Source organism: Galleria mellonella, unplaced genomic scaffold, assembly GCF_026898425.1.
Source record: "Galleria mellonella isolate WM207_F2 unplaced genomic scaffold, CSIRO_AGI_GalMel_v1 utg28, whole genome shotgun sequence".
NCBI lineage: Eukaryota > Metazoa > Arthropoda > Insecta > Lepidoptera > Pyralidae > Galleria > Galleria mellonella.
In genome coordinates this window covers 4,112,174-4,139,607 of record NW_026442064.1, presented here as the reverse complement: position 1 = coordinate 4,139,607, position 27,434 = coordinate 4,112,174, and the positions used below count along the sequence as shown (strand labels likewise).

Sequence of the window (27,434 nt, the reverse complement as noted above, 5' to 3'; positions counted from 1 at the left end):
TCGGTGTAATTCCAAGAGCGACAGTCACAGTACGTTGCCAAGAATCAGCTTGTAACATTCCGACGGCTTTCATCATCTCATCTTCTCGTGTTTCTTTTTCAGTTCTGATGCAGAAATTGTAATGGTTTTGTAAAAACGTTATTACGCTTAAAATAAATCACAAAATGCACTGTGATGCCCATGATACACTTAGATTGGCATTCTTGAGGAGTATGGTATTATGTCTCTGAATATACACGGTATATAATTTCACTGTTATATCTTGCCTGTGATATTGAAACACGGTCATATAAGCACATTTTGCGGCAGAAACAGCAATGCGACAGACGATTTTTCTACAAACTCTCCGTCTAGATCCATCCTCCTTTATCGATGAATTAATATTTAAAATTAGTTGCACTAGACCAACGTCGATCCTTTGATGTTACAGGATATTTTTCGCCAAAGCAAATGCTTACATAAGGCTGTATCGATATTCAGGTCAGTAGTTATTGGAGTTACTAGAAATATTATATTCACTTCCAGTGAGTGTACAGTCTTGTATTTTTAAATATAAAAAATGAAACGTGAATGTATATGATTGATAAAACATATCTAGTGATATGTTTTATCAACCATATACATTCAAAAAAAAAAAGGTTTTACCAGTAGTTGCTATGCTTGGTAGGCGGATTGTTACACGCAGTTTGCTTTTGGTGATGTTTTAAGAGGGTTGCGATCATTAAATTACTTAATCTAAGAATATCACTCTTAAACTGCTGGTTGATCCATCGTTTGTCTTTTATAATCCAGAATGTCGCCGCTTCACTTGCTTGTTTATCTATTTTGTAATCCTCTTTACTTAGTTTGCCTCCGCTGTGCTTACTTTATGAGATATTGCATTAACATGAATATATTATATTCCATTCTTGTTGGTTAGCAAAAGACATTATGTTTTTTCAATATTTTTTTAAAGAAACTGAGTTCAAATTTATTAACTTTTTTTTTAGATTTTCATACTGCACGTTTTATATTTTAATAATGAGAGGAATTAACACGATCATTAAATAAATTACGATAATTTGCCTGAATTGAAATTTTCAAAACCAGTATGAATGTCAAGACAAAAAACTTTTTGCATCTAATCCCATCGTCTTATGCTATGCGATATATGTTAATAAGCTAATCAGTGTTAGAGTATGTAAATATTTTAAATCATATCTATTGTATATTTTTAAACAAAAAAATGAGATGTCATCTTATCGAAATGTAGGGAACTTACAGATATATTTATAAATATGGTAAAAATCTCTTTCATAAAGTGTAAGATAAATGAAAAAATAAATAAGTGCTACACTATCACACTGATCTTCTAGCGGTCAAGCTAAGGTACCCTGTACTATGAGGAACTCATGAATACTTGAAGGCAGAAGCCAGTACACTAAATCTAAATCAATTCAGAAAAATGTTTTCTAAATCGTCTCGACTAGAAATTGACCTCTGGACTTCATTTACATAAACATAAAAAATAATTTATGTACTACTTTTATAACAAATAAATTTAAATTTCAAAATAAATTTCAAAAGCGATGTACTCACCACTATATCACAGTGGTCGCCAGAGTGCAAAGAGGTACCAATTTATCTAAAAATTTATATCTATTTACATCGTACTAATATAACAGAATAATAAAGTTGTAACTAGACGATGTCTATACATAGAAGATATTTAAAAAAAGATCAAGTTGGAGGTCTTAATAGGCATAAGATGGGAAAACAATTATTTTTAGATTTTTTGTCTATCTTTCTACCAGTCTGTTTGTATAATTGTTCTGGCATTACGCAAAAACTACTTCACCCAATTGAATGCCAGTTTTTAAGTTAGTCAGAAATATAACTGTAAACCAGTTATATTTCTGACTAACTTAAAAACTGGTATATGTTTTATCTTAATACGACTTATAGAAATGGTTAGATTCATAGGATTTTCTTACTTCTAAAATCGTTGTCGATAAAGTAGTGATAGCATATAATTAGTCATTAATATCCTAAGTTCGAATCAATTATAACATTACAAAATCAATTACATCCTTTTATCTTCTGTCCTACTTTTGAGTCAAGTTATGCTTATAATCAAAAGTCAAAACACACAGGTTTACTAAAATAAACCGAGTCGCGTGCACTCAGATGGCAAAGACCTATGATTTATTGAAATAGGTCTTTTGCTTGAGAATATTGACTACCGTGAAAAATTTGTGACTACGTTTCGTTGTAACCATTGAAGTTGAAGAATCACTTATGACATTTGGATAGGATATAAAAGAATATTTCATACCTAACCTATCGCCGCAGAAAGGTGAATAATGATATAATATTTATAATCAATTTTATTCAATTCTTTATTCAATCTCTGATCATACTCTAGATTTTATATATTATGAGAAAACGACGTGAATTGTGGTCCAAATCTTCAACGTTTACGTCTAAATATAGGTAGCTTAATAAGCAAATTTCATTAAAATCTAGAGTAATATATATGTTATGATATACGCCAATTCAATACTATGTGCATGCAACAGGCAATAGAGCGAGATCAAGACTCCAAAGTGTTTGTCAGAGATTTGGCTATTGGGCGAAGCCAACTGACAAATTGAAGACCGATACCGGTGATATAATTTCCGCCTTATCTGAGATTTTTAGTGAGATTGAGAAGTTCTATGGAGAGTACACAGCGTCGTTAACACCGCATACCAAGACGAATAACGACCAAAGAGCTAGTCACCCGATAATATACCGATGATATCCAGAATGTCGGTTTGCAGAAGGTTAAAATGGCTGATTGCTTGATGGATAGTGTGAATGCAGGTAGCTCAGGGGCGTTTCCCATGCAGTCTACGGGAGAGGCTTATAATAATAATGAAGAAGACAAAAAATAAATCCTAGTAACAACAGGTTTAGTAATTATTACTCCATATAATATATAATAACAATAGACTGTCAAAAACTTTCAACAGTTTTTTAACTTTAGAAATTCATTCGGTTGTAGTTCAAGTTGTGAGCATAAATATTCATACAACGCCTTAGCCTCGATTACTAGCCAGTCTTGAATAAAAATATCTATAATGTATTCATCTTAATACTTGGTCATGTACTTCAACGCTTATCCATTAGGCTAGCAATTCATGATATACATCTATATCAAAAAATATAATAATACCTAGTTACGTTGTCTTATTTTATCCTTTGGTTGATTTATAACTGATTTATAATACAGATGATGATGGATTGGTTACCTCGCCTGCACTAACGGTATACGCTGGCAAGGCACCAGTGAGGTATGATAGGTGTGAATGAAAAGGCAGATCAGTTCGCCCGCTATATATATGATAAATACATTTGGAGGTCAGCACGATGGTTTCCAAGGAGGAGTGCGAGGAGGTCAATCTAATAGGGTATATATTAACAATGGAATTAGAAGTCCGCATTAATAATAATCTCTTTTCCTTGATTTATAACTATTGTATTAAATTAGTCCAGTAAGATACTTATATTACAAGATTGTAATAAATTAGTAGGGGAAAAAGGAATTGTCAATAATGGGGATTAATAGCCACATTGCTAGCAATACACCCTGTCAGATCGATCTTCTCGCAATTCCTCCTAGAAACGATAGTGTTCAGTACCAAGTAAATTCATCACAATAGGCTAACTGACTCGACTTTTCAACCTCACCTAACATCTCGCACTGGTGCTCCACTAACGTATATAGGGATATCTTTCTATTACTGTCTGTTAAAAAAAATGTTACTTATGTTAATGAACCGTTTTCCCTTTAACCATCTTACTGTGATAATATATAACTACTATGCCTATAAATTATATATTACTTCTCTTACACCTTCTAAAGTTGTAAGAAATCATATTAGAATAATAAGAAAAGAAAAGAAATTAAATAATACAAGAATATTGTTAAGACATACTGCATGTAAAATACGTGTTATATTATTTAGAATTACATAAAAACTTACCTTATTTAACTCCGTCGCCAAATGTATAGGCGCCTGGGTTTTCTCATTCAGTACACTTGTATCAACGTGCCTGCAACAGAAGGCACTTGATTATATTCTGACCCCCGGAAAAGAGGACAAAGACAAACGAAATTGCCACTTAGAGGCGCATTTTCTTACACTTTGTATACAAAAAGTGACGTCGCGATTCAAGTGAATATTCCGTAACATTTCATTATTAATTGGTGTTGAGAAATAGAAACTGAAATTATTCAAAAACACCTAAATTACTGATTGGCTAACTTTCCCTTTCAAGAGCGTTTAGGTAATTTGTTGAAGTTATTCACAAATAGGTACCTAAAGTTGAATTATTTATGTTTTTACATAAATGGCTTGATTATTAGATGAAAAATTTTGGGAAACAAATTATAATTTACCCGTTGGGATACATTGTGTAATTTTTTTTATTCAACTTAGAATGGCAAACAAGCTAACGGCCCACCTGATGGAAAGTGGTAACCGTCGCCTATAGACATGAGCAGTACCATGGACACAACAGAGTATACTGTTTCACCCATGATACCCCACATTCGTTGCCATTCCTGAGGACTCAGGTGTTGTTCCTCTGTACCCTGTAAATTCACGCCATATCCCATCCTTCAAACCGAAACACAGCCATGCAAACACAACTGCTTCACGGTAGAAACACGAATGGGACAGAGGTACCCAAGCAATCGACTTTTGTACAAAGTCCTTCTGGTGAGACTAATCTAAAATCTAATCTAATATAATCTTTTTTGTAGCGGCGAACAAGTGTACGGCCTACCTGATGGTAAGTGGTTATCACAGACTATGAACGTTTCAATAAATGGCAGTTGTGATATAAACAATTGCATCATACTATTTATTCTCTCAAATTCGTTCATTTACTAGACTAAAACTAAACTATTACTAACTTAATTAATATCGTAATTTATTTATTTAGAGATCATGGTCTAGGAGCTTCCTTGCATGATAATAACCAATTAAAAAAACTTCTATGTTATATGCGACTTCATATAATGGGGGGTTCAAGCTGTATTTAGTAGTTCGTTGAGTCGATTCTAAATTTGGCTAATATTTTACTAGATTAACAAATATTGTTAAAATATGTACAATCATTTTATAGACGTAACAAACAGATATTAATACTAAAATTACTTAAGTGACTACAGTGGCTTATTTATAAGATTTACTTAATTTTTGTTAAAATTTAATGTAAAAATATTTCAACACATATTTTACGTAGTTTAGTTTTTTATGATATCAGCCCCTTTGAAAAAGATATATTTACATTGTAAGTACATTATCATACGCTAATAAAGCCGAGCTGTAATATATTATTATAGTACTTACTGCTGCAATAAAAACTCTATAGAGTCAAGAGCTTCGTTCTCCACTGCCACGTGGAGAGGTGTATTGCCGTTATTGTCCTTGACGTTCAAATCTAAAAAAAAAACAGTATAGGTTATTTTTTATTGGAATTTTTACTTTTTTTTTTTGTTAATATGTAACATATTGTACATAGAAATATTTGTAATGTGCAGGGATCGAACCTGCAGTGTTGAAGTGGTATGTTAAACCGCTAGACCACCAATATCATCGTCACTAACTATAAATATAAATAATATTATTGACATGAAGATATGCTCACCTCCGCCGTAGTTGTTGATAAAATGCAATATATTGGTGTTATTCCTTGCAGCTGCTTGGTGGGCGGCGGTGCGGCCCCGAGCGTCCCTCACAGCGAGGCGGGAAGGCTCGCTCAAGTACAACCGCATAAAATCCTCTACATTGCCACTTTCAGCTGCCTGTAGAAACATTAAAGCTTTTAAATACATTTTGTCATTATATATTTGGAATATGGCAAACAATGGACTACCGTTTCCTTTCCCGCGGGTGTCGTAAGAGACGACTAAGGGAACTTAATGATTGAGAAATAGGCAGCAGCGTCCCTCTTAAAACACCACGAAAGCTTAACTGCAGTTGCAACCCGCTTGCCAATCGTGGCAACTACTAGCAAAACCCTCTTATGAAAGAGGCCTATGTTCACCAGTGGACGATAAAGGAAAAGGCTTGTTGAAATCGAAATTGGTTTGGTTGGTTGGTTTGGTGTTCCATTTTTTCTGTCCACCCTAATGGAAGACAGGTGTAATAAACGGGGGTTTTGTCAATAGTTGCCATGCTTAGCAGGTAGTTTGACAACCGTAGTTAGGCTTTTAGTGATGTTTAAGAAAGACGCTGCTGCCCATCCTTCGACTATTCAGTTCCTTTAGTCATCTCTTACACTTAGAGTAAAGGTAGAGAGTACAGAGTAGCTCTTTCTATGCCGGGACCACACGGCTAATATTATATATTGACAGAATACTCTAAGTACTCTATTAATGTTATAAATGGAAAAGTTTGTAAACATAGATGGATGCATGGATGTGAAAAAAATACTAAACAGACTTAAAGATTTAGTACACAGGTACATAATATCTTTAGATTATATACATAGAGTATCTCCACACAAATGCTTCGAGAAAAGTGGGTCAACTTTTTCATATAATTGTGTACGTGTGTGTGTGTGTATGTATATATATATATATATATATATATATATACAATGATTTATTATTTATGTAAATATTTATTTTAATTTCTGTTTTGCGCTACTACTGTCCACTCACTACTTCCTATGCCACTGTGTTAGGTTGACTGGAAGAGATCTCTTCTAGAGATAAGTTCTCCTTTGCTAACATTGTTATTAACTTATTGTTGTTACTGTATGTTTTAGTGCAATAAAGAATATATATATATATATATATATATATATATATATATATATATATATATATATATATATATATATATATATATATATATATATATATATATATATATATATATATATAATTTTGCGTGATAAATAGTTATAAGTGATTCCTTTATAACTTCTATATTTATTTTATCTTATAAATTCTGCACCTTTTTAATGCATAAACACTCATTTTATTTATTAAATAATATGTCAAGATACATTTTATGCGTAAATATATAGAACACTGATAAGAAAAACGAGTCAGCTAATTTGACAATTAGCTGACAACTAATTGACCCATTTTTGAGGCTCGATGCTCTATATAATCTAAGGCTATATCTTAATTTAGCGCATAGGATACGTTACATATATACTAATTCACATGGTTGAAGCCGCAGGATAAGTTATAAATAAGAATTGAAACCTAATAAGTAATATTAATGAAACTGAATAACTTTTTTCAAGTAACACGAATCGGCATGCTGATAGTCCACCTGACAGAAAGTGGTGACCACTACTTATAGACACGAACAATGTCATCTGCAATACAGACATTGTATTTTTTATCTTACTTTCAAGGAATCAATTGAGTTGATTCAGATGCTTTTATCTGTAAAACTAAAAATAGAATGTAAGAATACTGCGCTATTATTAATTTATGAACGGGTTTAAATTAAATTTGTAGTAGATGCTGTGTTTCGGTTTGAAGGGTGGTATATGGCGTGAATTTACTGGGTACAGAGGAATAACAGCTGAGTCCTCCGGAATGGCAACGTATGGGGAGTATCATGGGCGAAACAGTATACCCTGTTATGTCCATGGTACTGCTCATATCTATAGGCGATGGTTACTACTTTCCATCAGGTGGGCCGTCAGCTTGTTTGCCATTCTAAGTTGTATAAAAAAAAAGAAAAGATTTGAGTTATGCCTACGTTATAAGTAGAGTTCGATGTAACATTAATGTTTCGGTAAACTGTCAAACTAAAATTTCAATTTTTGAGATATAACATATTTAGAGAATTTTTTATGCAACTTAGAATACTAAACAAGCTGATGGCCCACCTGATAGAAAGTAGTAACCGTTGCCTATAAACATGAGCAGTACCATGGATATAAAGTTAGAATGGTGTTATTTCTCTGTACCCTGTAAATTCGATGCCATATGCCACAGAATGCGAAAAGGCAATTCTAATGTCGTTATAATTTAAAAATATCTTATAAATAATATTATTAAAACCTATGTAAGAGCGTGATCTTCCGCATTGTCATTTATAAAGATGAATTCCTAACTCCACCAAATGTCAACAATCACCAGCGACAACATTCGTAGAAGTCATTGTCGGAAAGCGTAGAAAAGAATCTTTTGTAGTGTATTTAGGTATTCAAGCTTTGGATTTTTTTGTTGGAATTAATTGGGGTCTTGCATTTAACATGAAGGGTGTTACGAAGGAAACATTCTATAAGGTCATTGTGTAAAATATATAACCTTTCTTCTGGTACAGAATTGATGCTCGTCAGTATTAATAATAAGATTTTTTTATATACCCTGCATCTCATAATAGTAAACGAGCTAACAGCCCATCTAATAAAAATTGGCAACAGTCGCTTATTGTGAATAGTCCCATAAACGTCATAGTACCTATCCTAACTTTTGTGCTTAGCCACCTCTGTGAACTAGGGTAATGTGGATTCGTACTAATTCGCCAAAAGTCTTTTAATTTGTATACACCCTGGAACGACAAACAAGTTGACGTTCCACGTGATCGAAAATGATAACTGTCGCTTATAGATATGAATAGCAACTATCTATATCTATACTATTATTATAAGGAAAAATTTTTTTTTTCTAATGGATAAACTCAAAAATTAATTAATCGATTTCAAAAATTCTTTCATCAATAGAAAACTATTTTATCAGTGAGTAACATAGGCTATAAATTATTAATTTATTATTTATTTTATTAAAAAAGAATATAGATCTTTAGGAAAAGTACAATAACGTAACGTAGTTCAAGATATCATAAACTTGTTTGGAAAAGTCATTATTTAGCACGCGCTGTGAAGACTGTTGATGATACATAAAATAATGTATTACACATTTATAGTACTTATTATTTCCCACAAAAAAAAATCTCAAGACATCTAACTATGTATTATAATAACACAATAAAAGGTTTTTGTTCAAATCAATGGATTAAATACGAGTAGAATCAAAACATGATGATAAATCATATCATAATATTATATATATAATTAGTTTTACAATCAAAGTTATGTACATCTAAATTTCTGTTTAAATTATTCGAATCAGACCTTTCGTTTATAAATTACGACTGAACTAAAAATGGTAAAAGCAAGAAAAATGCCGTGGTGTGAGTGAACAGCCTTCTACTGGTCCAAGTAAAATATCAATTTAAAATACTAATTTATCTTATTGTCTACCATCTATCCAGTGCGAAGTCAGAGCGGGCCACTGGTGATTTCATAAAACATTAATGTACGAATTTTTTTTTTAATGTTATGATATTCAGTGTCTATAGTAAAAAAGAATCACGTGTGCGAAGCCTCAAATAAGATCAAATCAAAGTGAGCGTGCTCTGAATACGACTTGCTATACATAAGATATTATTTGAAAGACTGATTTATAACAATCTATATTGTTTCTACCCGTAAATGTAGCACAATAATATTTTCTACATTTCCGTGATGAAATTTTTCATGGTTTTTTTTTTTTAATTATTTGGTTCGCGATTGGGTGATGAATATTTTGCTTAAGCGTCTTAGTTGACTTAAGCTGCGATTTGATACAGCATAAATCTCTAATAGCTATTTAATTCTTGCACGCGTAATTTATTTTGATAGTGCTTCGGTTGCTTAATTTTTTTTTTGATGGATGAAAATGGTATGGTAACTCCGCCTGCGCTAACGGGATAGGCTGGCGGAGCACCAGTGAAGGGTGATAGATGAGAATGAAAACAGGCCAATTAGCCCATCATGATGAATTCATCAGGAATTAACCATGATAGTTTCCAGAGAGAACCACGAGGAGGTCGACCTGGTTGGGTATATTGCTGGCAATGGGATTCTCAGTCTTCATTACTAACAATCCCTTTCCCCCCGGTGCTTAATGGTTATTTACATTGATTTAGTAATATAGTAACTTGAAGTTCGAAAATTAGTTAATGGCTGATACAAAAATACAGTAGTACGCTTATTGGCAAAATAGTGTCGGACGAGAAAAATATGTCAAAAAATCATTTATAGTTTTTGAAATATAAAATTTATTTATACATAATGTTTAGGAATTTATGTTTATATTAATATAAGATTATATTATTCAAATACACGAAATACAGGAGAAAGGATATACCTAAATATATTATTTTATGTGCTTTGTTCTCATCATAATATGTCATTTAATAAAAAGAGATGAATAATAGGTGTATATAATTTTCTTAAGAATTATTATCTAGCAGATTTAAAAAAAAACAGTTAATAATATAAGTGGGTAGTCACTGTCATAATTTCAAAACGAAGTTTGTTTTTTTCAAAACACATTTTATATAGACTTACTAATATAATACAATTATAACTAGACAATGTGAAAAAAATATACAAAAAAGAAAACTATAATAATATATATGAGCGGTTCGAATTATAGGAACAGAAGTTAAAACAATGATTTTAAGAGATTTTGTCTATCTGTCTGTCTGTATATTTATTCCGGCATTATGTAAAAACTACTACATCAAATTGAATGTGATTTTTGCGGTTGTATCCTTGAAGGTCTAACTTAAAAATTGATGTACGTTTTATCTTAAAATGCTATATAAAAGGAATCTATTTCATTAGTTCCCCTACTTCTGAAGTACATGTGTATCAAATAACGGGCAAAAATCTAAATGTATAAAAATATAAAAAGGTACTAGATCACCCTTACAAGTGGTACTCGTACGACGCCATCGTTTCGAAGGCTATTCATTAAAACTGCACCAAATTAAATTTCCCCGATAATGGTATTGCCCGAAAATAGATTTCTTCGTCTTAAAATATCTTCCCAGTAAATCTCGCCAAAATAGCGAAGTGCTTCGTGAATCCTTTTAAATTCCTACATTATTTTATGGGATATATTAGATTAAGCATTTTTTTTAATGGATGATAATGGAATGAAAGCTACACTGGCGCTAACGGTATACGACAGACAGGATGGAAAGACAGGTCAGTTAGCCCATCGTGCTTAATGCACCAGGAATTCATCACGATAGTTTCCAGGGGGAACACGTGGAGTTCGACCTGATAGCGTATATAGCTAGTAATGGTAGTCCGCGTTACTAACAATCCCTGCGCCACCCCCGTGATTAAGCATATTACATGCTTGAAATTTAGAAGCATTTCATTGACTTTGTTAGAAATAAGTTGAAGATGTAAATATCCGTTGTGTGGTTTAGAAGCAGGAACCAGGGAAACAGACAGACGCGAACAGCGGATTTTTTTTATATTAGGTACATATTTGATGATAATACTAAATAATTGTACATGGAATTTAAAAGCGTAACATATTCAGTTACGACAGAAATGTATGTGGTCCCTTTGGACAAACAATACAAATTAATTATAATTTCATTTTGTTTTCTTTATAATAAGGGTGAATATTAAATGTTAGCAAAATATTATATGTCTTTCAAAATACAACCTTAATGCCAAAGTAATTAAGTTTAATTTTAATATGTACTTCGCGGAAATTCAACCGTGAAATGTTATCTACATACGTCCGCCACGTTTTCAAAATGTAATTATAATAATATATTTATATATATTCTTTTTAATTTAAGGTATTTTTTATGTAACAAACAATAGCAGATAAGCTTACGGTCCACTTTACTGAAAACTAGCTGTTTCCCGCGGCGCTGCCCGCGTGAATCGGTATGTAAAATATCCTAGGAGTTAAAATATGATTATTAATCTACCTTCATAAAGTTTCAGCCAATTCAACTTCGGTTATTTTATAGCATCTTATATATAATTTCTTTAGTTTAATATAACTTAACATTTATGAACTAGTAGAAATAAAACAAACACAAATGTAAAGTGGAGAAAATAGCAACGTACTAGTGAAAACTGCATTCAAATCAGTTAAGCCGTTTCTAAGATATTTTTTGACTATTATATTTTATTTCATCAGTCAATAAAGTTTAAATAAATATTACAAAGACCCAATATTATGCATCCCTATTATGTTATTTCACTATTACAGGAGTATCCCATTTTTCAATTTACCTTGATAAACTTAGTGGCAGAAATAGAATGTGAGACAGAGGTACCTAACTATCTATACAGATTACTTTATCCAATATCTGTCTTTGGTAATAAAACCTTGGTGACTCTTCTTACACATTATTTTTTTATCGTAGAATCGTACAACATTAATATTAAATTTATATTAAAATTTCTATATCTTATTTGTTGCTTCTTGGGTACCACATATTATAATAATTATACGTACTCTAAAGTGATATCTTTCAAATATTGTATAATCTAATATTGTATTGTATGAAAGATGTTTGGATATTGATGACTCATTTACTTAAATCAATTATTGGTCAATTGTGGTACCATATGTATAGACTGTTTTAAAAGAACATAATGAAAACGTGACAAAGTATTGTAAAATTATCATAAAAAACACTCTATATACGAACTCTTACTTAATCTTACAAATGTGAAAGTGGAATAGCACATTGGCTTACACGTGGTCCTGCACGTGACATTTAATAAATCCAATTTAAAGTAAACAACTTATTAAAATTGACTTCGAAATTCGCTGTGGATAATTTAGAAACGTAAACTTTTCAAATTGGTTTAGATTTGAGAATTCGACTGGCCTTGGTCACGAGTAGGTGGCTGGTGTAACTTGAGGGCCTACCATGAAATGTTTTCCAAAATTTTGGCGCCAAATGAATCACAAATTTCAAGTTAAAATTACAGGATATGTACCGTTTAAAAATATGAATATACTATATGTTAAATATAAAATAATATTTTTCTTTGAATTTTATGGTAGGATTTATGACGAACGAAATGTTAAGTTCCATTTACTGGGCTGAATTCGGTATGAACAAAAACACGTAATTGAGTTCCAAAATTAGGAATTTCGTTTCATGGTAGCCCTGGTCGAAACGTCGAGATAACCTAGATGATACGTTAAATTTATGCAAATCACCGCGTTAATTACCATCTCTTATAAATAGTCATGTGCCAGATAATGCTCAAGTAACCACTGTCATAATCCTTACTATAATTATAAAAGTAAAGGTGAGTTTAGTTCGTGTAATCCCGGCATAGAATAGTCCACCCTTTCCTTTTCTGTGAGTGTCGTAAGAAGCGACTAAGGGAAAGCGATTGGATAGACAGCAGGGTTCCTGTTAAAACACCTCTAAAACCTAACTGTGGTTGCCAATCCACCTGCCAAGCATGGCAACTGGCAAAGCCCCTAAGCCTCTTCGGCTTACGTTCAACAGTGGACCATTACGGGCTGATATAATGATGATGATGTAAAGTGAGTTTGTTTATTTGTTACCTCTTATTGCCTTAACGAATTAATCCATTGAAAATTAATATATACATATGTACTATATAGAAATGAAGAAGAATATAGGTTAGTTTTCAATTCGTCATTGAACATATTTCAGTCACGTATGAAATCACGGGTAAAAGCTAGCAATAATCAAATAGATTGCCATGTGGTCCCGGTATAGAATGGGCCACCCTTTTCTTTCCCATTGGTGTCGTAAAGGCGACTCATGGGAGCCGCTATTTAGAACTGGTCTATTTCATTGGTTTTCCATCTCCTGAAATTCACGCGAGCGAAGCAACGTGTAAAAAGTTAGTGTGTAATATTAGTTTGTTTATTTCTAATACTTTTTTTTATACAACTTAGAATGGCAAACAAGCTGACGGCCCACCTGATGGAAAGTGGTAACCGTCGCCTATAGACATGATCAGTACCATATAACAGAATATACTATCTCGCCCATGATACCCCCCATAAGTTGCCATTCCTGAGGACTCAGGTGTTATTCCTCTGTACCCTGTAAATTCACACCATATCCCACCCTTCACACCGAAACATAGCCATACAAACACAACTGTTTTACGGTTGAAACACGAATGGGACAGAGGTATCCAAGCAAACGACTTTTGTACAAAGTCTCCCTCTGGTTATTATAAAGTATTAAATTATATGATATAGGGTTTTTAAGAAAAGAATAAGTACCATGGCGGATTTATCTCATAATACGTATTTCTTCCAATCAACCTTTGAATGTTTGAACCTTTGAAAATGCGAAGACAAAAAATAATAGCTAATTAAAAAATAAGAAAATAACAGATACTCAGCTACATAAGCATTTATTATTATTAAAATTTTATAATTTATCGTAAATATAACAATTAAAATTCTCAAGTTTCTTTCTAATTATATTTAACTTTAGAACTCTGAAGGTTCCAATATTTTCATATACGAGTATACAGCGTATGTGTAACAATATGAACTTATCATGAACCGAATGATTTCGCGCGAAATCAAATTTCTGCACATTTTTCGTTCTTTAAATATAAATTCTAATGTGAAAATTTGGAATATTATGTTAAAATGTATGTATTTTTGTTGTCCAATTAGTTTTAATTGGATTTGTACGAATTTTTTTTTGGAGTAACTCATGCTGGATATTCCAGAATTGTCGAATACAGATAGTCTATATCGATATTATAAAGAAGTGAAGTTTGTGAATTTGGATGTTCGCGATAATATCCGATAATACTAATCTGATTTAAAAAAAATTCTTTCACTGTTAGAAAAATATATTACTCTTGAATGCTAGCGACTACTTCTAATTTTGGTAAATTTATTTATTTATTTATGTATTCTTTATTAACCTTATAGTAAATATATGGTTTCAATAATTAATTACAATGAATGTAATTGTTGTCGGCTAAAATTTTATAAAATGGCGTGCACTACTTAAACGGTTTTCAGGAACGTAATCTGTAGCAAATATATTAAGTACTTTTAGCAGTACAAAAGTCCACGACACCATATCTCTAAGTATCTCAGCCTAGAAGATGGTTTTTATGTTAAAAGTAAAATAAATTTTACAAGCCATTCATTTTAAAATCTTAAAAAATATTATTGCAGTACTTTCACATACGGTAAAATACCAGTCTTACTAAAATATTTGGAACAGTTTAAAAGTTACACAGACAAATATTGTACCCATGCGAAGCCAACGCGGGTCGCTAGTTTATAATAATTGTTTGAAATACCAGGACTTTGTCATTGCATCGTTACTGATAAGGAATTCATCTTAACCGACACCTTTGTACATAGTTGCGTACAGTGCAGTTTCAGAGGAATTTCATTCCACGAATGCTAAAGCTGTGGAATGAGCTTCATACCGAAATTTTACCTACAGAATACATTAGCTATGGCGTACTTTAAAAAATGTATATTAAAATTTCTTTAGTGATGGCAGCATGCAACACGTCTGGTGTTAATAAAGCAGACAGAATATATTTGTTTGAGAAACATATATATTTCACATATTAAAGTGGTATAGTCTGATTAATTGAAACTTAAATGAAAATGTAAACAAAAGTAAAATAAAAGTAAGTAAAAATGACCCAATCGTGAGACTTTTATTTTTATTATTTTATTTTATCTTTATTTGGTCTCCTAGCAATTGTTACACTGACAAGATTTTATATTAAGATTACTGTCTATTTATACTTAGTGTACAATCATTTTAAGGGGAACACAGCATGCTAATTACCAATAAACAATAATATACTTACTCTCGTAAAGCTTTTAAATTCAATAAATAATAACTTTATATAAACGTATGCTATTCAATTAACTGCAATACTTTCCTATAGAAATTCCCTTTCATATCAAATTGAATATCCAAGTGTTTGCTTGCAATTTTTCAATAGTTTGCAAAGACGCGAAAACTATAACGCATGCACGCATAAATTGCATGCGGTTTAGTTAGTTATGTTTCTGATGTTTCAAGTTAAAAACTGGTAAAATCTTGGTATGCCAGCTAGAAGTGACCAACATCATTGGTTTTCCTACTTCTGAAATCAAAGCGTACAAAATACCGAATATATATATATATATATATATATATATATATATATATATATATATATATATATATATATTTATAAATAAAAAACGATATTTTTCATAATTAATGATTGCCTTGTACGTTTGTTCAAATATTACTTCACAAAATTGGATGCGGCTTTATAGTTATGTACAGTAAACGAATAATACCATATCAACTAGATCTATAAGTGATCTATTTTTATAGTGTTTCTTTTTAACCTATAAAGGAGTATTACTTGTTTAGAGAAAATTTACAGTTACTTTAAAAATCCACGCGTGTAAAATTGCGGGTAGAAGCTAATTATTTATATAAATATTATGACACAATAATTACTTATCATATGCACATATGAAATAATAAATGCAAAAGAATAAATAGATAGGAAATTAAAAAAAAATCTACACACTGATTAAATCCGACGGAAACTAAGATGAGTGCCTGAATCCATCAAATATCTTTGTACAGAACGGATTTTCAAACTCACAGCAAACGGAAATTGCTATAATTTTAAAACTTTTATCTCAATCGACCAACCCTTGATTTGGGGGGAAAGGGATTGTTAGTAATGGAGACTAAGAATCCCATCGCTAGCAGTATACCCAGCTAGGTCGACCTCGTCGCGGTTTCCCCCGGAAACTACGGTTAATTCCTGATGAATTCATCATGATGGGCTAGCTGGCCTGTTTTCATTCTCATCGATCACCCTTCACTGGTGCACCGCCGGCGTTTTCCGTTAGCGCAGGTGGAGTTACTATTCATACATACTATTTTCATCCATAAAAAAACCCTTGATTCATGCGAATGAACTCGTTTCTCTATAAACTTGAATAGATGAAGGATTCTATTGATACTGCTGTTTGTTTATTTCCATCCGATTGCGCGTAAACTAGAATTTTCTCTATTTACAGCCAAAGTAAAATAATATAAAGATCAACAATATAACTACAGTGTACAGAATTTTCTATTTGAAACTTGGAAAATAATCGTGTTTTGTAATAAGTCCGCTTGCAAGAGATATCGTGACGCGACATCAATCAATACATATAATATAATAAAATCGTAACTGATCGCTGTCTGTACATGGAAGATATATAAGAAAAACTACTATAGGGGGGTTTTATGAATGCAATGAAACTTAAAAGAATTATTTTTTAAATTTTTGTTTGTTTGTCTGTACGTTTGTCTAATTATAGACAGCTTAACTGATTAAAATGCGGTTTTAACTAATATTTTATAACGCTAGGTATAGTTGCAAGAGCGCCAGTCACAAGTATATTGCTTGGAACCAGCTTACAACGTTCCGACGGCTCTTGTCATCTCATCTTCTCGTGTCGAATAATGTCGTTGCTCCATATCGATGCAATTTTTCAGTTCCAATACAGAAATTTTAATGGTTTTTTAAAAGCGCTATTAAATAAGAATACTCACTTAAATAAGAATCTTGACTGATAGTTAATTATTTATTTTTTAACAAAACTTAAAAAAAAAATCTTTATTTAAATAGTGACATTCATTGAAAATAATCAATAATGATCCAAAAATATCAAAATAATAATCCTAAATTGCGACAATACTCTAATACGTACTTGATCCCTAGATCTTTTTGATATATGTGTGTATTATATGTGATACTATAAAACGTTCAAAACATTTTTCTGTATTTTTACATCAATTCAAGGTACGATAGGGCTGTTATACCTAAAGAAGGTAAAAGCCTTTAAAAATTTAAAACAAAATTTTGTATCAATCACAAATAGAAAACGACCAAATGCTGTGGTTGGCTATTTCTTGACTCGGCTAAATCGCACTCAGTTGCTTTGATTAGTTTATTAAATATAATTTAGTAAATATATATAAATTCAATAATATTATGACAGGCATATAAATAATTATTGGCTAATGAGACGCTTAATACATTTTGTTGTTTTAGCGTCGATATTAAATCTGTATATAAAATTGTAGCTAACTTTATATTTGTAATAAAGTTTTTTTTGTAAAATATGTCCAGTAATAATTAATTTAAACACTTTTCAGATAAAATATGTACGTAAATGAAAATTCTTTAATTTTTCTTCTTCTTCTTCTAAACTCAAAATTATTCTATTAAGTTTTGAAAACAATTGCTCGAAAGAATATTACACCTATAAAAATCAGACATAATATCTGACAGTCCTACGAGACAAATTTTAAACAGCTTAAGGAAAATATACTCGAATATATATAAAAAAAAGGTTCTAATTTAAAGTGACCTAAGAGCTAATTAATGTGATATAAGTACATTTTTGTGGGTAGATAAATTAGTTAAAAGCTTTGATCTCATAACATCATAGTGCTACAGATACTATGTAATTAGATGCCTACGGCAGAATGTCAATACATAATGTCTAAATTAACGGAAAATTCAACAGTTGAAATTTCCAAATATAGTATTTCATTTGATAGATTTCCAAAATTCTTCCAATGACTTTTATATGACCTAGTGAATTTTCCACACAATCGAAATAGATATTTTATATACACTATCGGGACTAAACGATTAAAATGAAAACTTACTGTAATTTACTATAAATATAATTTACCAACAACTTTTCATCGCGTTGATTCCCAACAGTGTACATAAAATATGTGTCAACAACGCGAAAATTTATAATTAACTTATCTAAATATGCTGTCAAATTTATTTTTTTAACATTAATAAATTAAAGTTAATATACAATTCCTTAAGTACGAATACTAATTATAAGTGATCTCCCAATGCACCGAGGCAGCGTACCCAAGATACTGGCAGCATTACCTCTTTGATTACCCAACTTATATTATCTAAATATATCCCAAATTACGTAATTTTAATTCTTTAATAATATTTTGTCGTCTCATTTTTAATTGGAAAAATATATACACCAAAATTGTCGATTTAATATAGCAAATATAAAAAGCGATGTAGATTTGCTTAGACAATTTTCAGTGCCGAAAAAATTAGTCTGCAAAACTAGTCTGTAGTTTATAGCGACTCAGTCTTATCAAAAATATGAACAGATAATTTTATTACAAAAGATCAGGCTATATGACTCAGTACTTAGCTACAAACTAAACAAGAACATGGCCAAAGTAGGCTTATGCCCAAAAAGAGTTTGCAAATTTTGTCACATTGAGAAAAAAAACGACGCAGCACTCAATTTGTGGCTGTAGCCCACTCATACATAATTGATATATCTTCTTTGTAAAATATACATTATATCATGAGGAGATAAAAAACATCGGTACAGAGAACATCTTAAAATTAATATCATTAAGCATAAAAGATCATGGAGAAACGCAATAGCATAGGGTTTTTTGCCTGAATAAGCCCGTCTATCAATAATAATAATCCCTTAATACCTTTGCCTTTTTTGTTTATAAAAAAAAACTGTTACAACTATTACTAAATGAAATAGACGTAATATAAACATATTTTGCAGGAAGTATTGTAAAATATTTTTAAAAAGTCTTCTCCTAAACTGTCATATATGTACAATACTCGTCTAAGCATGTCATCTAAAGCAGTTTCCAAGTTGACAGCGATCCCTTTCTTTCTGGTATTTCAATAGTATTACCAGGAAATAACGGGTTTTCCGAAAGAATTTACTCGTCAAAGTCAAAAAAAGGAAGAGTGAAATCCGATGAATACGAAAAAAATACTTATTTTATTTTGTTTATTTTGTCATAGTCAATCTACCTTAACAGTAATAGACACAATATTAATAAAAAGAGAACATTAGTAAATCTTTTGTTTGACAATAAAATTTTTGTTTTTGTTTTCATAAAACTGAAATAATACCTTAAAACGTCAAGTAAAAATGAATAGTTGTTTTGAAATGAAAAAAAATAAAAAAAATGTGAGTTTGTAAAAATGTTTCATTTAAATAATTTAAATGTACACATAAATAATTTAACAGATTTGAATGAAAAGTCAATTTAATACTTTCTCCCAATTTGTAAAGACAGTTAAAAAAAATTACATGGTATTTAAAATGTATACATATGTTTAATTTAGCATTTATTACTTATTATATTTTTAAACCTTGTTTAATAATCAAAAGTAATAAATTTCTTTTTGTTTTAAAATAATGAACATTATAATTATTAATTATTAAAAAAGAATTAAATAAAAAACAAAGTAAAAACAAAACAAAAAAGTCTTACCCGATCAGGGTCTTTCATTACATTTCATTCACTCACTACACACTTCACTAAACGTTAAAAAAATTTAAAAAGAAAAAAAAACAAAAAAAATATGTAATAAACAAAAAATATATACATATTTAGTTAATTAAAATAAAAATAAAAACACTAATAACACTATAAAACGCGTCGCGACGGCGCCCTCTAGGAACTGCCTGCATTTCAGAATGTCACGTGTGCTCCGATGCACGATGCAAGTGACAATAAATGTGTCATTCATAATTCAAATTATTATAAAAAGGTTGTAATCTTTAAATGCATTATAATAAAGTGTTTTATCGCTTGATTAACCGTCAGCGTGCACTATGCATCTTTTCAGGGTTCCATCTATACGACAAAGAAACCCGTACAATACAACTTTTCCCGTCCATCCGTCTGTTATAGCTCTTTATTATTATTTCAGTAAATAATAATGCTATTTAAAATATTAAATAGTTTTAGAAATCACTACCTATATCCCCTGACTTGGCCCGCATTAATCAGTAGGTGTATAAAGTGTTCTATAAGTTAGGTTATAACCTATCCATACTCGTACACCATAATAGACCCAAATTCGTTCAGTTTTTACGTAAAAAAATAACAAGCTCTCGTTTATGCATCCTTCGGCATAACAGTTCAGCCCACTCTTATATATATTATGTAATTTCAAATTAAATCTATTAGCTCAGATATCATATGAAATCAATTTGTCTTTTCAAACGACTCCAAAAAGAAGATACTTAAATTGGTTGTATTTTTTAGTCACTTTTAATATAAATATTAAGGTATAACAGAAATTTACACAGGCAAACGTATCTTTCTTTCTTTATTTTTTATTGTACACAAAAGGTTATTAAAATGTAAAAACAAACATAATAGTGCACAAAGGCGAGCCCATCTCCAATAGAGATTTCTTCCAGCAAACCCAATATGAGAAAACTGACAGTTCATTAGTAGTTACAGTCATACATCCCTTAAAGGGATTTCTTCCAATTAATCTTTTTTATGTCATATTTCTTAACTCCGTCAATTCTAAGCTGATTTATTAAACACTTTTTTTTATCTGGAAGGATATACTTACACATTATTTCCATAGAAATTTTATCAAAATCGGTTTAGTAGTTTGTATTTTAAATCAAAATAACTGTTTTTATTACAATGGAAGTAGTTTTTTTTTGTGGAATAATATCTTTAATTATTAAGACATTGAAAATATGTCCTTTTTCGATTTATAGAATATTTAAAAAAATATCGTTTATAAATATATAAAAAGCAGTAACACATTTTATTTGTTTCGGTTAAAATATCATAAATAATTATTTACTTAAAACCATCGCTTTGCTCGTGCTGTTAAATCTTTGGGTTTTACTGTTCTTTATTAACTACTTACTACTAAGTTCTTATAATTTAATATCATATTCAATATTTCTATGCTTTAAACTCAGAGTTTATCATTATACACATGATTGGAACTTAGTTTAGTTACTTCGTAGACAAGTTTTGTAAAGTCTTCCTCTGATAAAATGTTATAGTATTCATATTGGAAAACTATCACAAAGTCTTCCGAGTCACAAGGAAAATAATAGAGATTTCAGTTAATGTAAGATAGTATTCGGGAAAATTCGCAAGTCTGCAAAGAATGGATCTCGTCGTTGCAATTTTAAAATAAAGTTTCTAAAGGATATATTATAAGGTAAACATAGTATATATATAGTAGCATATATATATATATATATATATATATATATATATATATATATACTGACAGATTACTTCTTGGCGTCTTAACGGCTCAATCACTCATCAATAAGTTCGATATTCATATACGTTAATAACTATTTTCAAATGAAGGAGAAAATAAGCTAATTTATCCCGTATAATCAATATATCCCTGTCACATAGACAAAGTCGCGGGTCAAAACTAGTATAAATATTTTAATTAAAAATGTCGAATTCACTCCATGATTGGAAAACTTGATCTTTAAATTTTAACTACAATAAAATTACATACAGTCATTACGCGTACTAAATTTAAAAAGAATTGTTTTAATAAACAATAATCGTACTTGTCCATTTTTCATACTTGACATTATTTTTCAAAATTAGCGAAAAAAAAATTATATCATAAATGTCTTTCAACAGTTACGTGGGGATACATTTATATTATTGTTTTACACACGATTCCACGTATTGAATAGTGTTACATATTCTTATATAGAAAGAATAACATAGTATGTGCATTGTAATGCGATATATAACTTTGTTACAACAATGTCAAGTCTGAATGTTTCTGATAATTGTGCTACTGGGAATATTAAATTAGGTATCTTTGGACCGACCAGGTCGCGCGGTAAATAGTTACTGCATCAGAGATATTGGATTACTAGTAATTCACATAAGTACTGCATTCACATGGCAGGGAAATGACGTAAGTTCTCCATATATGTGAAAGCTATGCATATTTTTACCCGACTTCTGAACGAAGAGGGTAATGTTTTTCAGGATCTTAATATAAACTTATTATCATCATATCTCTGCTGAACATAAGCCTCCTCTTGAGGGGTTTTGCAGCAGTTGCCATGCTTGACAGATAGATTGGCAATCGTAGTTAGGTTTTGGAGATGTTTTAGAAGAGATGCTGCTGCTCATCCCTCGCCCTCCCTAAGTTGCCTTTTACAACACACACGGGAAAAGAAGGGGTGACCTATTCTATGCCAGGACCACATAGCATAAACTTATTATATATATATATATATATATATATATATATATATATATATATATATATATATATATATATATTTTGAATATTATTTTGAATCTGCTATTTTTCTTTGCACAGCAAAAAATTTGTCTATCGACGCGGTACCGTGTTCTAAAATATTTTCTGTGTAACGTGACTATGAAACATTTCGTTCATTCTACAATCATATTTTCAATATGTTACAATTTTATTGCAACAAACAACAATACAACAAAGGGACATTTAGTAACCGAAATTGTTTACTAAACGTTTCTTTAAAAAATCCAATTAAGTCAACCAATTAATTAAAACTAGATAAACATAGTAGTAGGCGTAGATTCAGGTAGGCGTTAAGTACGTGTAGTACATCGGGAATGTCCGTGGAGTATCCTTTAGTAGGTACGTTAATTGTTTATTTGTTATAATAATATTTATCTATTTATATATATATATATGTATATTTAGTTATATATATATAAATTTTGGATTTTTGTTACTCAATCACGCAAGTTGGTTTAGTACAAACGTACATTATATCTTAACAAATAGTATACAATATATGACCTCTAATGCAGTGTAGTCCCGGCATAGAATAGGCCACCTCTTTACTGCCCGTAGGTGTCATAAGAAGCGACTAAGGATGGAAGAGGGACAGCCAGCAGCGTTCCTTTTAAAACATCTCCAAAGCCTAACTGCGGTTGCGAATTCGCCTGCCATGATGATATGACTGCTATTATTACTACTGATGTACTCTAGCAAAATCGCGGGAAATAACTAATATTATATATATATATATATATATATATATATATATATATATATATATATATATATATATATATATATATATATAATTCGGTCTAAAAATAGAAAATGAAAAGTTAGAAAGTTAGTTAAAAAATAATAAGTTTTGTATGCCTTCCTAATGCTGTACATAAGGGGGAAAAGGATTGTTAGCAATGGAGTTTGACAGGTCCATTGCTAGCAATATACCTAATTAAGTCGACCTCCACGTGGTTCCCTCTGGAAACGAGCGTGAACAATTCTTGTTGAATTCGTCACGGTGGGCTTAGTCAGACTTGCTTCATCCTCACCTATCATCTCTCACTGGTGCCCCGCCGGTGTATACCGATAGCGCGGGTGGGGTTACCATTCCCATTATCATACATTTAAAAAAAATGCTGTACATATACATATACATACTGCGTACTGTAATGCATAATGTACTGTGATGCATAATCAGCAGCAAAAATGACCACTAAAGGTCACATTTGAATGATTGTTTTATCTTTCCAAATTACATTATGATATCAAGTGCAGTAAGGAGGTCGCATTATGTTTAATATACATAAATTATAACAGCAGCTTGATTTACAAACCTCTGTAGGTCTGTCTTAAACAAAAATTGATATTTAGCCGATGATAAATTATTAAAGTGCTTCAAAGAGATTTATTTTAGTTGATCCGAATGGCAACAAAGTAATACAATAAATGAATTGAAACAATTTTTATCTTTAGAGTGAACAAATCGCATTTAAATTTAAACAAGACCTCTATTGGGTTTGCTAGTAATAAATATAACAATCTTACTATATCTTACTAATATAATAAATGTAACCAAGCGAAATCTGTACAGAAGAAATATTTAAGGCATGTTGACGTCAGAGGTAAGAACGACAGAAAGTAATAATAATAAATTATTTCTTTATAGAAAGGCAGTTAGTTACAGGGTTTGGTATCTCCTGTTAAGCAAAGATTGCTTGTGTTAGGAGAAACCGCTCTTTCATAACAATAATTAAATTTCATAATCATTACAATTTACTTTTTTTGAAAAACAATAATTTTGAGAATTTTCATCTGTTTACTGTTTTCACATGTTTGCATCACGCAAATACCAATACGCCAATATGGATGTGGTTTCGATAGTTGTATTTCTTGATATACTAATCACATACATCTCTTGTTACAGATCTAGAAGTGATCAATTTGTTTGTTGCTTATTTTTCAAATGTTTACATAAAAAATCGTAGACGAAAGCTTTTTTTATACCACAAAGATAGCCTTTGCTGATTACCATAGCTGACCCTTAAGAAACACTTATATACTCTTTTTAAAGAACCCATACTGTAGTCTCTAGGAAAAACCTAGTCAAGGAGCTCATAGTACAGCCATTTACAGTTTTACAGTTTTTTTGCTGACCACCATAGCTACTGCTGACCATGAGGAAATATTAATACACTGTTGAAGAACCCCATACTGTAGACTCTAAAGAAAACCTGGGCATCCCTAAATCTCCCGTACATACTAAAATCTTTTACAGTTTTGGATTTAAGTTTTTTTGTCGTTAATGTAGCTATTAATATACAATGTTATGTTACTTGGTCTAACTTGTCCCTTTCTAGAATAATCGTACAACATAAAATTGTATTTCAGTCATTGACAACAACATCTAGGATTGCAAAATACAAAAACAATAATATGTTTATCATAATAGATGTATTTTGCTTAACATATTTGAAACTAATATGGTTTACTCACGGATTAATTTACTTTATATCCCTTTATTTTAGTCTACCATTTAAACAGATATAAAATTTTCAATATCTGCCTGATTAACCGTGACTTATTATAAATCAGGACAATAATACACTAGGCTACAATGCTTACATGAAACAAAATCGTATGAATTATGTTGATAAATTCCCGCCTAAGAAATAATCCTCTTATTCATAAAAACTAAGACGTTCTACAAACTCATTTTAACTATTACACTGCTCACTCACTTTCTTTCAAATTGGGAATTTTGCATAAAAAAAGGAGACAAAATAATTGGTGTTAATATTTTAATAACATTACATACATTGTTAAGTAGGATGTAGTAGGAATTTCAACAATCTCTTACATGATCAAATCTGTTTAGATATTTAGAAATTATGTTGGAATAAATATACTCATAGACAGACATAAACCCTGAAAACATTATGCTTCTCATGGACATTCGCCAGGAAAGGCGACTGAAATATAATCCTTTTATATAAAAAAGAAATTTCCAAGTTGGTTTAAAACTGACGGAAAGAAAAACTTAAAAAATACAACCGGTTTGAAACCCTCCTTTTTTATGAAGTCGATTGAAAATGGAAGCCAGCTATTGAATTCATAAAGAGCGTAAATAAACTTCATGTACACCCGACATCGAATAGGCTACCCTTTCTATTTTCGTGGGTAAGCCTAATTAGTTACATCCTTGTGGTTATACGGCAGTAATTAAATATTTGTCCCTGATCTTCGCGAAATTTTAGTCACCTTCTATAAGATAGAAGAAGAAAAAATATAAAATCATACTAATATTATAAAATTCTAACCAGGCTATGTCTGTACATGCGAGATATTTAAGAAAAATTACCAAAACAACCATTCTTTTTATATTTATTACTTTATGTTTATTTCGGCATCGTGCAAAAACCACTGCATCAAATTGGATGACATTTTCACAGTAATGTCCCTAATTATGTAATTTAAAAAAGCTAGTAAAGATTAAAAGCAGAGTCAGGCAATAGTATGACAACGACAACAATATAAGACATTATCTTTAGATATGTATCTCCAAATGTCAACGTATTGATGGAACTGAAGAACTTTAATTATAAATTTAATTATATACTTATATAATTATATATCCCATAATAAACATTTAAATGCCTAGGTATAAAGAGAAAGGGTAACGCCCTCCGAACACGATGTAGCAGATGCCTTGGAACCTCATTTAGGCGATTTTTTTTTATGCAACTTAAAATTACAATCTTATGTCCTATCTAATGGAAAGTGGTAACTAACGCCTACAGGCATGAATAGCACCACGTATATGAAAGGATAACATGAGTAAAAGCGTCTACTAGCCTGTTCATCCTTACTACTTTAACAAGTACACTGCCAAGCAGTTCCTCTAGGAAACCATAGTGACTAAATCCTGGTAAATTTACCATTATGCGTCAACTGGCCTGTTTCATCCTCACCTATCATCCCTTACTGGTACCTAATTAAAAATTGTAATAACTATTGATGAGGTCTGACTTCGCACGGGTATATAGTGTATTCAAAATACATACATACACATATATATATATATATATAATACATATATATATTCCATAATACATAGCGAATATTACTTGTTAATAATGTAGTTTTCAATAAATTTAAATTGTAACCTATGTGGTAACCAGAGGGAGACTTTGTACAAAAATTGATTGCTTGGGTACCTCTGTCCCATTCGTGTTTCAACCGTAAAGTAGTTGTGTTTGCATGGCTGTGTTTCGGTTTGTAAGAAGGGATATGGCGTGAATGTACTGGATACAGAAGAATAACACCTGAGTTCTCAGGAATGGCAACGCATGGGGGGTATCATGGGTGAAACAGTATACTCTGTTGTGTTCATAGTACTGCTCATGTTTATAGGCGACGGTTACCATTTGCCATCAGGTGGGCCGTCAGCTTGT

At 31.0% G+C, this 27,434-nt stretch overlaps 1 protein-coding gene across 1 annotated transcript in view; it reads right to left on the bottom strand.

Moving 5' to 3' along the window:
• LOC113517950 (transient receptor potential cation channel subfamily A member 1) overlaps positions 1-27,434 on the bottom strand; it is a 50,063-nt gene that overhangs the window by 21,581 nt on the left and 1,048 nt on the right. Inside the window, exons 2-4 of the mRNA XM_052895448.1 lie at positions 5,680-5,836; positions 5,382-5,472; positions 4,008-4,077 (exon numbers count right to left, since the gene is read on the bottom strand). Of these exons, the coding sequence (XP_052751408.1) occupies positions 4,008-4,077; positions 5,382-5,472; positions 5,680-5,836 (318 nt within the window). The remainder of the gene's footprint in view (positions 1-4,007; positions 4,078-5,381; positions 5,473-5,679; positions 5,837-27,434) is intronic.